Genomic DNA, 13114 nt, shown 5'->3' with positions numbered 1-13114 from the left:
AAATATATATTTACATAATTATTGTATTTTTATTATGTCCAACTTGTGTAGAAAAGCATAGTTATATATAATACACGTTTAGATCGACTATGACGATGAAATTGAAAGCAGTCATTTTAAGTGACGCTCCATCTGCGAGAGCAATACATAACATTTCTTAACAATAACATTTATAATTTTTTAAATATTGTTAATTAAATATAATCTAAAAAAATAACACAATTCAAAATTATTACCTCATTTAGAGATATATTAGACTTAAAGATTTTGAGACCATTTATACTTTGAGTTGAAGATAAATTATAAGCGTGAATAATTATAATTATTAATATCATCGCATGATTATATTTTAATGTCATTCATAAGCTTGTGTTGCGATATAAGCTTTTGTTATAATTAAAATTATATAATATTCAGTACTGACGATCCCTGCCTCTATTGTAGCCGCCACGTTGGTAATTATTCACGCCAGAATTATTGCCTTGATTCCATCCACCTTGAATCCTGCCGCCTCTTCCACCTCCCTCTCTTCTGCCTTGGTGATAATTTCCACCACTTCGATTATCATTTCCATAAGAATCTCTTTGGCCGGAATATTGTGGTTGTTGATAGTCGTAGTTTTGGCCATAACTTTGATTGTAATTTTGACCGTAATTTTGATTGTAATTTTGACCGGAATCTCCTCGATAACCTCCTCCGCCTCCTCTACCACTGTCACTTCTCTGATATCCTCCTGTGTCTCTATGATCCGGATAACATTCTCTATGTCCGTGTCCGGAATATTGTGATTGCTGATAATCAAAGTTTTGGCCGAAATTGCTACTGGCGTTTTTATGATCGCGATAGCTGCCGCCGCCACCACCACCACCGCCGCCACTTGCTCCTCTGCCGCTTCCGCGACCTCTATCTCCACCGCCTCCTCTACCCCTTCCACCGCTAGAAAAGAGAAAAAAATGTAATCATTGTGTAATAATAGCACAATTAACAAATATAATTTATTACTGCTTCATTTTTTACTTATCATCCAGTTTTATAAAATTGCTTTATACATATATCATTTTATTGATCCTTACTGAAATGATTGTGGTCCTTGGACTCTGTCTTTTTGCCATGATGGCATCTCTGGCGGAGGAGGTTCTTGTTCATATGGTCTACCACCTCTGTCTGGTACCGCTCCGATAATGACACTATTGATTTTACTTCGTGTGTTCTTACGAACACTTGCATTACTCGTTTTCTCGATCACAGCTAGATCGTCTCTTGCTGCCAATAGATCTGCCATTGTCACCTTCGGCTCGTTTTTCAGAGTCTTCCTTTTGTCTTCATATCTAGAGTTTACCTCATTTTCCTGTGATTTTATTCTGTCTGACCACTATAAATAAAATTATTACATGTTGAGTGATATAATGATCGATATGATATAATCGTTAATTTACATGAAAAGAACTTTTGTTTCTCAAAATAATTCTTACCAAGAATGATTGAACTGTAACATCAAGTCGTTTAAGTAACATATCACGGCGAATTGTGTATTCCTTATGCATTGTTTCTTGCAATTTACTCAATTCAGCCCATTGCTTAGCAGAGAGCTCTATATCTATAAGTGGTTTTCCTAAATGATTAGTCGACACAGTCTTTAATACTTCTGATAATTTAGTTTCTAGTTTAGAGAACAAAAATTCAGGCGTAATATTATCCGGTGGCTTTTGAAACTTTAATGTTACCAGAATATTTTTCAAGCTTCTTGCAGTATCAGTTTCATCCTATAAATAAAATATATATATATATGGTTAGATATATATCTTACAATATTAGCTTTTCCATGTCATCTACAAGTTAATCATTTACAATGGTAAATTACTATACAAAGTAGGTTATAATCGTAAAGTTATTGTTTAAAAATACTTACAATAGTAACTTCCATCTGTTTTTCCTCTTTAGGATATTTCACTTCTAATAATTTACACGCCATAAGTTCTGTAGCTAAGAATTCTATTAGGATAGCTCTTTCAGATTCAGTAGCCAGTCTTTGATTTACATGTCCAGTCATTAGTTTCTCATTTATGCATCCTATTTCTTTGAGAAAAAAGCTTAATTCTAGAAGAAAGGAACTAGCATCGTCTGCGCTTGTTGTAGCATGAACAGTCTCATCTATGTTGATAAATGTTGCCAGTTGTTCAGCAAACCAACCTATAAGACTAGTAAAGTCTGGCGACTTTGCACCAAGTTTCAGGGCTTGTGACAGCTTATCGGCATCAAGCATTGGCCCCGTGTACCTATATAAAATTATGAAAAATGCAAATTTTCATAATCTATATGGTTTCAGTAAAAAATTATGAGACAAGCCTATCATTATATTAAAAAATAAATTATTTTATTTAGAAAGATTCTCTCTGTATTCTTTTTGAGATTAAAAATATTGGAGTATCATAATTTTTTTTTTTTAAGTATATAACCTACTCACCCAACATCTTCGAGAACTTGCAGTACCTTCTCCTCCATATCGATCATATGTTTTCAGATCTTGATTATTAAGCAAAATATAATATAATAAGGAAATGAATATTGGACGTTACTCGTTCGAGAATTAGGGCAGGGCGAATTACGTCGCGACGACGAAATATTTTATTGTCGATTCGTTCAATTCTCCGATATTGCTCGATATTGCGACAACATATTCATCCTCCGCTAACCGGTCGTTTCGCATTCTGCTAAACATGAAACAATGAATTTTATACAAGAGAGTACACTGAGTGCATTCCGTTTGACACTAGGAAGCTTTCGGCGCGTTTGATCGACCAATCGGGACGAAGATCTCTTTGCCTTGATTGGTCAATCAAAACTTTCATGACGTCATTCGCGAATTTTGCATAAAATTTTTACATGACAAGAGAGTGCGAATAAAATTGTAGAAGAAATTTTAGAAACTTTTGAAATAAAATTCTCGGAGGATAAAGAGAAAAATTGTTCGAGGAAGAGGAGATGAATACGTTTGTGAGATAAACGATTCCGAGGGTCCCGGGTCCCGGGTCCCGGGCACCATTCCGCGTCATGTCACGCACCATCTTTTGGTGACTCGCCAGATGACGCCGCCTACGCGCGTAGATACACACGGGGGCGCGATCGGCGATCGGGTCTCTGGTCCATCTCTGGGTCGTCCCGTAGGCGTCATCATGGTGCGTGGGCTGTTGCGTTTTTGAGGGAAGAGACGAGAGTTTGTTTTGACTCGACAGCGCGATCGAACGTACATACGTGTACGTGGGGGGGGGGAAGCATCGCTTCTTCGTCATTATGGCAATTCGCTCGCCTACGAGCGGCATCGTCGTGCGAATCCTCGGCGATGGGGCCGCGCGGCAACGGTGAGCGTCGAATACGAAGCGAGGTGACCGATTAATCCGAGCGGGCTTTAAGCAACTCTCTGGCGCGTGCGTGTGCGTGTACGCGATGTCACGGTGTTCGGGAATGCTGAGGCGTCATCGTCTCCCTGAGCGGAGGATACGCGACGCGATCCCACTGTCCGTCCTTTGCCTCCTCGCCCTGATCGCGGCCGCGAGCGCCGCCGAGTCGACGAGATTGCCGTACGACAAGACGGACAGCTGCCCGGTCGAGTGCGCTTGCCTCGGCAATTTGGTCGCCTGCAGCGAACTACAGCTGATCGAGGCACCTAGTGGACTGCCACCATGGACGGAGATCCTGTGAGTAGATCTTGGAGTCGTTAAAGGAAGAAGGAGCAACGTTTCTCTCTCTCTCTCTCTCTACTTTGCTACAAATTTATCATAAATAACATCTCATATTTTCTATAAAATCACTTGTATAATGGGTATATTTCATTCATCATCGGATAAAGTTGTATGATTTGTTTCAATTTTAAAGATCTAGGCATGATTTGTTGCCAATTATGATGGATTATATAAAAGCTGGATTGTATACTTTCTGTGTAACCTGAGTTAATGCAGATAAGATAGAAAAGGAATTTATAATGGAAATAAAAATGACATAAGTATATTTTATGATCAGTTATCTAGAGACTTTTATAACTTTATAATTTATTTTTATGATTTTTAAAGACAGTTATTAATATAGAGGTAATATGTTTAATAATATATATAATCCAATTATATAGAAATTTGTTTATTTAATAGAAATTTAGATAAAATAAATAAAATCTTAAACTGTTATTTAAATGACTTTTGAAATAAGAGAGTTTAAAAAGAGACATTATATATTAATTAAAAAGAAAAAAACAGTAATATTAAACATAAATTTTTATTTGACAATAGTTTATCGTAATTTTGCACAATGTTGTCGCAAAAATTTCTTTTATAAAATTCCAAATTACATTTAATATGCATAAATTGATAAATTACTTGTTTATATAAAATAAAAATTAGTAAACAGCAGATATTACATATACAGCAATTTATTGTTTATTGGATGATAACTGTTATTATTCTATATTATTTGGAACTTAAATCAGAGGGGAGTAATATTGCTTGTTATGGCTACATGTGGGTTGCTTGTCCCTTTGCTGCACCAAATGGTCAGATTGATAAAACTGATTCTACAAATACATAGCCAAGTCTCTATTGCTTGCCATATAGGGTGCTATGTGTAATGATGGCTGATCATTGTAAAGTCCCCCAGTGCTCAGAATCAAGGATAACAAGATCTAAGTAGGAAAGATTCATGTCTATGCTATATTTAAGATATTAAAGTGTATACAAATATATTAGATAAAGAACATTCTAATAACAGCCAAAAGCAAGGTCAAAGATGCGAAATTTAAGTAAATACAATTAGAAAATAAATAAATGTGTTTATAATTTAACTTTTCGGTTTTATATCAGCTCTTAAATAAATAAATTAAAATCCATCCATACTTGTCTCATGCAAAACATGGCAATTGTCAATCTTGCACATTTATACATTAATGGATGATTGATATTGAAAACCTTATGATTTTTGTTTATTAAGGTGTATAATTATAGCCCAAAAATGCTTCCGTTTTAAATAATATGTGTATCTAATATAAATAAAATTCAAGTCTTATATATGGAATTATTCTCTTTATAAACTATAAAATTCTTATGTGTGCATTTATATTTTTATATCTATACATTATATTTATTACCTAGTATCATTAGAAACTGTTGAAATTGAAACATATTAACTAAATTTACTAATCTGTATGCTAATATGTGTAAATTTATGTCATTATTAAGGTCGGATAAAGGGATTGAATAAATATAATTTTATTTCTACTGATATAAATGCATTATATAAGAATAATAAGAAAAGATTAAAAATAGTTTTGAACATTATGTGATATTAATAAATATAATTAAAATTTTTTATTTTTTTCAGAGAATTAAAGGACAACAACATTGCTAACTTGGAATTTGACTCATTACTTCATTTAACAAAACTTAAAAAATTGTAAGCATGTAACACATCTATCTTTTTAACAGATTTTTAATATATATATATATATATATATGATTTTCAAATTATTTAAGTTTTTCAATTATGTTTTTCCAACACATTATTAATCTTATTTATGATTGTTTATAATTTTAGAGATGTAAGTGCTAATAAACTCGGAGATAATTTTACTATTGCCTTGCCGGACGTTACACAATTACGCGAACTTAAAGTGAATAAAAATCACTTAACACAAGTGCCAGATCTTGTATTTGCTAAGAATATTACTCATCTTACACTGTAAGTATATTTGGCATCTGTAGACTGAGAATTTTTTTAATACAATTTGATGCACAAAGAATACTTTATTAATGATATTTATACATTGATATAATTATTAATACTATAATTGCAGATCCCATAATTTAATTACTAGTATAAATGGGACTGCATTGCTGAGTTTGCAACAGCTTCAATATCTGGATCTCAGTGGGAATAAAATAAGTGTCCTTCAAAAGGGATCCTTCCTTGCTCCTAATCGACTTGTACATTTGTATGTATTTTAATCACATTTTATAAATCTGTATATCATATTAATATCATCTAATGTTTTTATGCACTTGTAGAAATCTGAATACAAACAACATAGGAATAATTGAAAATGGAAGTTTCGATAATCTAACTTTACTGGAAGAGCTTCGTTTAAACAAAAACAATTTGACACAGTTGAAGGATCTTTTCACAAATTTGGGAAAATTGCTAAAATTGTAAGCATTTGCATATCCTATAATATATTTGTAAAACTTATAAATCTATGTAAAATATTACATTGAGAATATCTATTTATTAATACAGGGAAGTAAACAGAAATAATCTACAACAAATTCATGGATTAAGTTTGAAAAGTTTAAAGAATTTAGAGGAATTGCATTTAAAAAGAAATAGAATCGACATGCTGGATGACGGAGCTTTTTGGCCACTTAAAAATTTGATACTATTGCACCTTGACTTCAATATGCTGACCACTGTGAGAAAGGGTGGCTTGTTTGGATTGGAACATTTGCAAAAGCTTTCTTTGTCACACAATCAAATTTCAACAATTGAAGCTCAAGCGTGGGAGATATGCAAAGAAATATTGGAGATGTTAGTAACAATTTTATAATATGATTTATAATTGATTATTATTTTATAATTGATTTAATTTGCCATTTTCTGTTTTTTCTGATTGTAAATATATATAACTAAACAATTTCGTGCGCAAAATTGTATAAATTATTAATTTTGAGTTTTTATTTCTTTTAGAGACTTGTCACATAACGAGTTGACCTCTATAGACCGAGGTTCATTTGAGTATCTTACAAAACTGGAAAAGCTTAAACTGGACCATAATCAGATAGCATACATCTCAGACGGAGCATTTAATTTTACCACAAATCTTCGCATTCTGTATGCATACATACTTTTTGGGAATCTTTCATATTTTTGTTATATTTATAGTTGCCGTATTATAATCACTGTTTTAAAACTTTTAAAGGGAACTTAATTCGAATAAAATATCCTATATGGTGGAGGACATTGGTGGTGCATTCTCTCCACTCGGTCAGTTGTGGAGACTGGGTTTGGCGCACAACAGAATAAAATCCATAAATCAAAACGCCTTTATTGGTCTGACTCGAGTTATTGAGCTTGATTTAATTGGAAACAATGTTACATCTATTCAGGAAAATGCATTCTTTCCAATGTCCAGTCTGAGTAAACTTAAAATGAATACCCGTGAGTTAAAAAAATTTTCATGTATAAATTAAATATGTAGATATTTTCTTGGCGATCTCTCTCTAATCAATATGTATTTTAATTGTATTTTGCTAATTCTTTTTTTATTAATTTTTTAAATATATTTTACATATAGAAGCCTTAGTTTGCGATTGTGGACTTCAATGGCTAAGTATGTGGTTACGAGAACATCATTACAGCGAAGCTGAATTGTTTTGCGGTTATCCACATTGGTTACAGGGCATGTCATTAACTCAGTTACATCATGCAAACTTTACTTGTGGTCAGTATTATTGTAATCTATCAAAAACATATATTTTCTTTTTCTATCTTTTATAATTTTATCTTTTCACTAAAATTTTCTTTTTATTACATTCTTTTGTAGATGAATATCCAAAACCACGGATCATTCAGGAACCAATAAGCCAAATGAGTATCAAAGGAAACAATGCGACATTGATTTGTCGTGCAACCAGCACCGCTGATGCGCCGCTCAATTTTATCTGGAAACATAATAATGTAGAGTTAAACGAAGCGAATCTACAGAACATCGGTTCCTCCGAGAGTGGAGCAACCGAGGTAACATCTATGTTACATCTTATTAATGTAACTCACGCTAATGCGGGGAAATATCAGTGCATGGTGACAAACAATTATGGAACTACATACTCAGCCAAAGCCATACTGAATGTCTTAGGTAAGCTATACATATCCTTAATTATTTTAACAAAGTTCACCAATCAACCAGCATTTTTGAGAGAGAAAAAGATATTATAAATAAAATAATTTCAGTAACGAATAATTTTCTTGTAAATTTTTTTCGCGGATTCTAAGTTTTAAAAAATAAAAGCAATTGTGATTTTTAATTAATAATTAAGATTTTATATAATTATAGACTTTAATGAGTAACATTCTTTGCTCATTTTTCTTTTCTATAGTTTATCCGTCGTTCTCCAAAATTCCACATGATATACGAGTAAATGCCGGAAGCACTGCCCGTCTGGAGTGCTCCGCCGAGGGACAACCGTCCCCGCAGATAGCTTGGCAGAAGGACGGTGGAAATGATTTCCCAGCTGCGAGAGAGAGACGTATGCACATGATGCCGACAGACGACGTACTATTTATAATAAACACCAAAATGGCCGACAACGGGGTTTATTCGTGTACTGCGCAAAATTTAGCTGGCGTTATTGTTGCAAACGCCAGCCTCACTATATTAGGTAAAGAATTATTTTCTTCTGTAAAATTTTCTTCATATCAAAGGTCTGAAATATATGAATTTTTTATACATTAGTTATTTTTTATGTATATACTAATAATACTTTTCCTTTTTAGAAGCACCGTCCTTTGTAAAGCCGATGGAGAACAAGGAAATCATGGTAGGTCGTTCGATCGTGCTCGAATGCATGGCCGGCGGCTCGCCACGTCCGAAATTATCGTGGCGAAAGAATGGCAGTCCACTACAAGCAACGGAACGTCACTTCTTCACCGCCGAGGATCAGTTGTTAATTATCGTCAACACAATCGCCAGCGACGCTGGTAATTATGAATGTGAGATGAGTAATTCGTTGGGAAGCATTATCGGCGCGTCGTACCTCACAGTCAATCCAGGTAATTAAAACGCTTATAATCATGAAGAATTTTGACAAAGAAGTTTTGTTTGACTAAGTCTTAGTTTGTCTTTCTGTCATATCCACAGCTCCGACTTCTGTGCTGAATGACTCCGAAATACTAGGCTTGATAATAATAACCGTTGTGTGTTGCGCTGTTGCCACTTCCGTGATTTGGGTAGTCGTAATTTACAAAACCAGACGTCGTTTAAATCTCGCACAGGACACCGCAACCTCGCCAGCAACGACGGTCGTACTAACTGTACCGGAAGCACAAACGCAACTATATCTGGACACAAGTTCGCAGCACAGTAAGGATAGTGGGACTGGAGACAGCACTAATCCTAGCAACGATCAGCTACAATTGTGCTTACCCGGTAAGTAATAAAAAATGTTCATAAAAAAGAGTTTAGCACACATTCTATATTAATAATATTAATAAAATATTAATAACATATTAAATAATTATTAATGTTATATCTATGTTATGTTAATATTTTGTTAATTATTATATTATTGGTGAATAATATTATATTCTCATATTTATTAGAAGGGGTCGTGAGTAGTTCTACTAATAACGAAGAAGAAATGGGAACGATAAACGTCAATGATCCTCTTTTGCGTTATACGAATCACGAACGACATGCAAGTGAGAATGCCGATAGTGCGGTTTAATATGGAAACGCAAACTGGAATGTGAGAAGGGCTAACGCATATATCAATCTTGCAATTGGTAAAGTGCGAAAAGTCTTTCGCGAAGAGACAGTGAGTATTCATGTGTGAACGCGACTAGTTTTTAAGCAGGAGTATGAATATTCCGCCGCAAGTCGTGTATATTAATGAACTGTAGTATTATGAAGGGCAAGGACTCTTCACTGGTCCACTACTGCCTAAGAAATGACCTATAGTGGACGTTGATCCGACAGTCCAATGTACAACCGAGTATTCGATATTACTGAAAAAGTAACGGATCAACGAATCACGGCACAAGTACAACAGAACGATAGCAAAACACTTATATATGTCATCGTAATCGTATTTATTACTAACGCGACTCTCGTTAAGCCCACGTAGCAAATTTTACGATAAGAATTGTAAATAGATTAACTAAGTCCTACTGTAACTAGTATTATTATTATTATCATTTATTATTATTATTATTATTATAGTGCGTGTTATACACGTTGAGCGTTTTTAGGAAACACAATGTTTGTACAGTTTTCGGACACATCCAGATCGTAATCTAAAACTTAATCTTTTAGATTCTATTTTATCTTTATTTTTTGTCTCACTTATATTTTTCACGATATTTCATAACAATTATGAAATTCGTATAATAATTTATAAGCATCATATTGTTTTAAAATTCTGATAAATTAATTAGAATTCCGATACATTGACGCTTACGGAGCATGTCTGAAAACCGCTTACATACAAAAATGATCTTAATTAAATATTAACAAATGTTTAATTCGATTATTGTGTACAATCGTTTTTTTTAACACAATTATGACGCGGACGAATAAACTGGAAAGTTATAAAACTTTCTGATTTACTCTAGCTTATAACTATAAAAGCCACTATATATATATATATACACACACACACACACACACACACACACACACACACACACACACACACACACACACACACACACACACACATAGACCAGTCTTTGTGATAGATATTTATTCTAGAGTTATTACGCGTAAAATTAGGCGGCTATCTATGAATAGACGAAAAAAATGTGTTTTATTCTGGAAATGCGATTATCAACGGGTGAATGTATATCTATGCACCAAAGCGTTGATTTTAAATTGTCTTCTCTTTTATTTCTTATTTGTAATGGAACGCGATGTCAAATCTACATTCTGGATTAATTTAATTCGTTTATTGATCAAAATGTTGCTCACTACTAATAGTTACATTGTGTTCTAGGCATAGATGATTAGCTTTCATAGGTCTTTTCGTTAGTATTACGTAATATTTAGCAAGTTAAAACGCATACAACATGAGACTTTATAAATTATCTTCCATGTTTTATTATATAATTATATATTATTATATAATTTTTTTTTTCGGGATTTGCGAGTAGAATTTTTTTAGCGTAGTATCGCAATCCTTCAGTATGATGTAATACTACGAAAGATGTAAGAATTTATTTCTATTTTTCTCTGCGACTTTATGTTTGCATACATTATTAAAGTTTGTATAATTGAGAAATTTTAGACAGAGTCTCCAAGTTTTTATGGTGAATGCATAACTTTTTTTAATTTTGTAAAACTATATACTTTGCAACTATAATAATATATATTTATTGTTATATTTTTTTAACAGAAATTGTTTTTAAAAATTTATATAATACCATATACTTTATATGCATTCATAATTTGACTTAATTGTTCGATTATTTGGAATTAAATATATATATATCTGGATATTCCATGTGTCTCGCGTTAGAAGATAAAAAGTTATGAAATAATGTGTATATTTAGATAACGTGCATTAATAGCTGTCTTGTAGTATAGTCACGATAATTTTTACTTATATAGACTCTATAAATCATTGCCTTGAGTTTATAACGAATATTAAGGATACTCTTATAAAGAAAAAAAAAATATAAGAAGAGGTATGTTATCTAATAGAGAAGTTTGAACAATAATGCGCAAGTGATTATTATGAAAGTATAAAAATTTAAATGAAAGTCTTACCACGGGTATTATTACAAATAAACATTTGCAATTTAATCTGCATATATTTTTCTATATACGACTTATATTGCAAAAAAAATTTTAAAATTGCATACTCGCACAAGACGCAGAGCCAGTACTATTACTTAATTAACCGCAATTTCTTCCACGAACTAATACTATTCTGACAAGTGTCTAATGTGCGCAAAGTATATGATATGTTCATTATAAGTAAATTTCAAGTATTGTATGAAATAAATATAGCCCGGTATATAATATTCCACTTATTTATGTAATTTGTATGTACTCGTAATGTATATGGTTAAATGATGCAAGAGCAGTTATATGAATGGAGATCGAGAAAAGAAACGAGAATCTGTGTTTCATTAATCATATAATCCGTATAGAGGTTTTTTCTTCTTGCTATTAATAACAAGTATTAAATTATAAGTATATAAATTATAAATATAGTCAACAAATAGATGCTCTATTGTGACATGGTTTTCTTTGGCTTGCGCCCGTGTGATACACCAAATGAGGCATCTGTTTCTCATTCAGTATTTTTCCTTGTTATATAGTATTGTGTACAAATACAAATAATCATTTACAATGTATTTTGTGTATTATTTTCCAGCGATGCTAAAGATAATATTACTCACCTTACGATAAGCTTATCATCAAATAAATGGACCGAAAAAAGAAATGCATAAAATTATTTTTACATTCAAAATGTAATGTTTACTAAAAAACTCTAGTTATTCGCTATTAGTTAAGTCATCAAGCGAATGTATAAAATACATAAATACATATGAACGTGTGTAGCTATGTGTATATAAACTTTTAGGATGAGAGAATTGCAGGCAAAATAATCTTTACATAGAACATTAAATTTTTTTAACTATTAGTCAATTTTTAAACACAATTGGAGCATCGTCGAACTGATGCGCAGAGATAAAAAGAAGAAAATCCGAATGCAATATAACACAGCAAAAAATCTATTTATTTCTAAGTATCACAATTATTCAAGTGTACATATAATACAGATATTTTTTTTACAATTTGTATTAATTTCTGCATTTATTTAGAAATTTATTGATCGCTCATGTTCATCGCGCGGCTGAAATTCGTATTCTTTTTATGTAACGCACGTAAATATATAATTAAAATCTTGATTAAAATAATTGAAATCGTACACTTTTATAAAATATTAGCGAAATATTGCTTGATTGCGTGAAAGAATAAAGAAGGAGAAAGGAATTTTTTTTCTCTAATGTAATATCAGAATATTAGAAAAAAATTATCTAACAATAAGCTAATCATAGTCTTCTCTTCTTTTTACATTGTGGGTGCAAAAAGTTAACATCGCTCCTAATAATTCTTTTGAAAATTAATATTTATTACAACGCAAACCTGTGAAAATACTTATATGGTGCATTTATATTTATGACACATTTTTTCAGCAGAAAACGTTTAATTCATTCGTTTTTGCACGTTCCCTGCTAATACTGCTCTTGTCAGTGAATAAGATTATCCAGTAACTAAACAAGATCATTCGTCATTGTGTGCAATTCTAAGTCGCGCTTATAAATAAAGATAAATTTATTTGTGTGTGAAAAA

At 32.3% G+C, this 13114-nt stretch overlaps 2 protein-coding genes across 3 annotated transcripts; one reads left to right on the top strand and one right to left on the bottom strand.

The window, feature by feature from the left end:
- Nucleotides 1–239: 239 nt before the first annotated feature.
- LOC140665253 (protein FAM98A) lies at nucleotides 240–2724 on the bottom strand. The gene is made up of 5 exons (XM_072891131.1): nucleotides 2465–2724; nucleotides 1910–2276; nucleotides 1473–1763; nucleotides 1074–1372; nucleotides 240–936 (listed from the first exon to the last, which is right to left on the bottom strand). The coding sequence occupies exons 1-5, from the start codon at nucleotides 2509–2511 to the stop codon at nucleotides 414–416; spliced, it is 1527 nt and encodes a 508-aa protein (XP_072747232.1). The 5' UTR covers nucleotides 2512–2724; the 3' UTR covers nucleotides 240–413.
- Nucleotides 2725–3100: 376 nt separating this feature from the next.
- On the top strand, nucleotides 3101–11773 carry LOC140665250 (uncharacterized). Of its 2 annotated transcripts, none has more exons than XM_072891125.1 (14): nucleotides 3101–3695; nucleotides 5365–5436; nucleotides 5578–5721; nucleotides 5837–5974; nucleotides 6048–6188; nucleotides 6277–6564; nucleotides 6724–6867; nucleotides 6956–7194; nucleotides 7331–7477; nucleotides 7580–7891; nucleotides 8133–8414; nucleotides 8530–8805; nucleotides 8894–9181; nucleotides 9358–11773. In XM_072891125.1, exons 1-14 carry the CDS (start codon nucleotides 3445–3447, stop codon nucleotides 9477–9479), a joined length of 2844 nt encoding a protein of 947 aa, XP_072747226.1. In that variant the 5' UTR covers nucleotides 3101–3444; the 3' UTR covers nucleotides 9480–11773. The 2 variants fall into 2 exon arrangements, with proteins under 2 accessions (XP_072747226.1, XP_072747225.1); XM_072891124.1 differs by having other exon boundaries at nucleotides 3104–3695; nucleotides 9355–11773.
- The last annotated feature ends 1341 nt before the right edge of the window (nucleotides 11774–13114 follow it).

This window comes from Anoplolepis gracilipes, chromosome 4, assembly GCF_047496725.1.
Source record: "Anoplolepis gracilipes chromosome 4, ASM4749672v1, whole genome shotgun sequence".
NCBI classification, from domain to species: Eukaryota; Metazoa; Arthropoda; class Insecta; order Hymenoptera; family Formicidae; genus Anoplolepis; species Anoplolepis gracilipes.
The sequence above is the reverse complement of the archived record's forward strand: the minus strand, read 5'-3'. Positions and strand labels throughout refer to the sequence as shown.